This window comes from Buceros rhinoceros, unplaced genomic scaffold (assembly GCF_000710305.1).
Source record: "Buceros rhinoceros silvestris isolate BGI_N320 unplaced genomic scaffold, ASM71030v1 scaffold6259, whole genome shotgun sequence".
Classification (NCBI taxonomy): domain Eukaryota; kingdom Metazoa; phylum Chordata; class Aves; order Bucerotiformes; family Bucerotidae; genus Buceros; species Buceros rhinoceros.
In genome coordinates, this window is record NW_010429688.1 from 42,675 (window position 1) to 46,341 (window position 3,667).

The 3,667-nt window shown below is 37.9% G+C and overlaps 1 protein-coding gene across 1 annotated transcript in view; it reads right to left on the reverse strand.

Moving 5' to 3' along the window:
- PPP2R5A (protein phosphatase 2, regulatory subunit B', alpha) overlaps positions 1–2,465 on the reverse strand; it is a 23,971-nt gene extending 21,506 nt beyond the window's left edge. The window contains exon 1 of the mRNA XM_010142736.1: positions 2,265–2,465. Within this exon, the coding sequence (XP_010141038.1) occupies positions 2,265–2,390 (126 nt within the window). The 5' untranslated portion in view covers positions 2,391–2,465. The remainder of the gene's footprint in view (positions 1–2,264) is intronic.
- Positions 2,466–3,667: the final 1,202 nt, after the last annotated feature.

Sequence of the window (3,667 nt, forward strand, 5' to 3'; positions counted from 1 at the left end):
GGAAAGGTGTCCCAAGACTAGGTAAAGATAGGGGGCTTTGGAAAGAAACCGACTCTGTTTCTGCCACTGATGCCACTGGCTTTTTTCAGGGAATTTTTGTAGTCTGTTCACCGCTTACTAACAGTTAGATGATAGTCGGGTTTCATTAAGGTTGATTTCTACTCTTCATCCCTAAAACACTATCATTCAAACTCCACAGAAAAACTCACGTGCTGCTTCTTCTAATGTTGTAACATTGATCAGTCTAAACATTAAAAAAAAGTCCACTGATGCCACTGGCTTTTTTCAGGGAATTTTTGTAGTCTGTTCACCGCTTACTAACAGTTAGATGATAGTCGGGTTTCATTAAGGTTGATTTCTACTCTTCATCCCTAAAACACTATCATTCAAACTCCACAGAAAAACTCACGTGCTGCTTCTTCTAATGTTGTAACATTGATCAGTCTAAACATTAAAAAAAAGTCATTTTAATCTCAGAAGTTTTGCTACAAAGAAAGGCCTCAAGCCTGACACACGCGTTGTTTGGAGGGAGAGACCCATCCAGAGTTTTTCTGAAAGCTGGTACTTGGTCCTAATTCACAGTGAAGATCTTTGCTGCTGCCAGTTGCCAGGGAGACCAGAAATACTATTCAGGCTTGGAGGGATCTTTTGTGTCGAGCCCTGAAAAAGCTCTCACTGGGCATTTAAGGCCTTCTTCAATTTCTGTCATTTTAGGGGAGAAAGGGGGACAGAAATTTGTCATGGAAGGAAAAACAAGCATCCACAGAGCCCAGTCATTTGCACAACAACAATAACCTCAAAAGGAACAGCTCAACAACACCTTATCTCCAAGAAAAGAAAACAACTGCAATATAAAGAAAATCTCCCTTCAACAAGTGTGACAGGCTAGTCAGTAAACTCTCTCTTCTAAGAACAGGCTACAGAGGGCACACAGAGTAAGAAAATACTGCAAAGATTCAGGCTTGCTGCCACCAGCAGAGAAAAAAAAAGCAGCCAAAGAAGAGGTGAACATACTCTGTCCTTTATTCTCGTATGTAAAAAACCATGAGGACAGCAACTCAGCTCCTTTAAAAAACAGAACTATAGAAAAAACATCAGTGCCCTGGATCTTTTGTAAAACTTAAGCATCTGGTGAAACAGCTGAAGTTAGTAAAAGGGTTTAAATAATCCCAGCCCTTGCATATAATGGCAGAATTTCTACATTTTAAAAATAAAAATATAATTATATTAAATTTTGTATTAATGTTTTATATTAAAGATCTGATCTTCTGGATCAGCTGCTCACAAAAAGAACCCAGAAAAACAAAACCCACCAAACAAAAACCCAAAAGAAAACCTTAAAAAAAACCCCATCTTGCACCGTATAGAAAACTACAAAAGTCACAGGCCATATATGCTTGGACTGGCCTGTCTACGTTCCCAATAGCATTGTCAAAGGCAGCATTGTGCCTCCGTAACCTTAACTGAAGTTTAAAGAACCATTAGCCTAAATGTACAGACACTGACTAGATTTTTTTTTTTTTTTTTTACATTTCAAATGTCTAGGAAAAACAATGTAAAAATCTTTCAGATTGTCAAATGTCCTTCAGCTGCATTCCCTGTACATGGAGTACAGGCGTTACTTAAAACATCTCTTACGCAGCATTTGGAAACGCGTATAAAACTGGGAAAGTCAGCAGATAACAACCACAAGTATTTTGTGGCATATTCAACAAGCTGTTAGCAGAAATTGTACAGTACAAGTCATCCTGTGGTTTACAACTCGAGCAAAGCACTTGGACTACTCCAGCGCAGCTCTCCCGAGGCCAAAACAGTAACAAACAGCCATATAAAGTGTTTACGAAGCAGAGTCACTCTCTTACACTGATAAACCTTCCTGTTGACACGAGCAGCCACAAAAATCTTTACCAGAAACTGCCATTCTTAAATAAACTAAGGCAGTCAGAACTGAAATATTGACATTTTCTGGTCAAGAACAACTTCAAAGCTTACCCAGAGTGCAAGCATCTGCAATACACCAGTTCTTTCATCTTAATTAACCTGAGTGCATCATATTTCAGCTAATAATTAACACTTACAAGTTGTTTGTTTCTACGAGCCTTTCTAAACAATCTTGTAAGCCAAGTTATCATTAGCGAATTATATTATATTGTATAAGCAGAATAACCAACAGAAATTCTGAGTTAGATGCCATCCAAGTCATAAACTGATTTATTTAAGATGCTTTATTAAAATTCATAATAAAACAAAGGCATTCTACTTACCATTTTCACTATGTCAGCATACGCTGATTCAACAATCACGCCACGATTTGTTGAAACATATTCAACCAGTTCATTCAGTGTGGCTCTCTTAATTTCTTTGCTTTTCAGGTCTGAAACAGAGTCCATGAAGTCAAAGAGAACACAACACTGCTGCAACTTCTGACAAAAAAGATCTTGCTGTTCATTGAAGGTGGCATCTGCAACAGAAAAAAAAACACCCAACCAACGCTTAGATCTGTAGAAGCAAACTCAAGAATTCTAAATCTACTTTGCTCACTAAAATCTGCATGACTACCAGGTTTTTATTATGGGGAATAGTACGTTCTATGGGCAGAAAATTCAAAAGCAGTATTTTCACAACTGAAGGCCCCTGTTCAAGCATGTTAGAATGAAAGACTTGCCATTCACAACCTGCGATCCAGGCAAGAAATAATGGATAAACACACAGCAGTAAATATATTTCTGGAAGACAAGTTCCTGAATTAATTTTATTTAAAATACAGAGACATGAGCAGGTACCAACTCTCCCTCAGAAGTCATATACAGAAGTGGTGCATCGTGCTAACCTTTCATTCATCCGATTTGTCTCATTCTGGTCCCTAATCCTCCATTATGTAACCTGCTTAAGAGCTGTAAAATCTGCTTTGAAGGAACCTTGTCTTTTTACCCCAATGCAAAATACTTCACATGCTTTTGACATCATGTGACGAATGTTTCTCTTGAGAATCAACTCCAATATTTCAAAAGGATTAATCCTGTATTTTCAGGCTTTGGTCTAAATAATTCATTACACTCTTAGTCATGTAGGGTTTTCCAGCTTTTGGGGGCTATTAGGATGTGTTTGGCCATGACTTGGCATTTTCATTTTAAAGTGCAGTTTCTCTCTAAGCTGATAAGCAAAATTCCTCCATTAGTGTTTCACATTAGCTCTAAAAAAGGTGGATTATTGAGTATGGAACACTTCAAAAATTTAATACATCCTTAAAGTACTGTAACCATTCGAAAGTTGCATGATCACGACAAAAGCCGCAATGTTTTTAACTGAAAAATAGGTTTAATGTGCCTTTTGTTCTTGTTTTCAATTGTCTGTTGGGGTTCTAAGCCACTCCAGCAACTTCATCTATCAGTCGATTGGGATTTCACTTGTGCTGGTGAAAAAAATTAAATTTCCAACTTTACCTGCAATTAAGGAATGGTCTCCCCCCAAAGAATTTGCAAGACCTGCCTATACCAGAGTACTAATCCCTTCACTTCATTCACCCCTGCAGCACTGATACTAGCACTGCTGCTTCGTCATAAGGAAAGTATCGAGACAAGAAAAAGGCCTTGTAACACTGAGTATTGAAAACCTTAAGTCTCACTCTAAAATCTGAACAAACCACAAAAAGATCTCATGCTTCTCT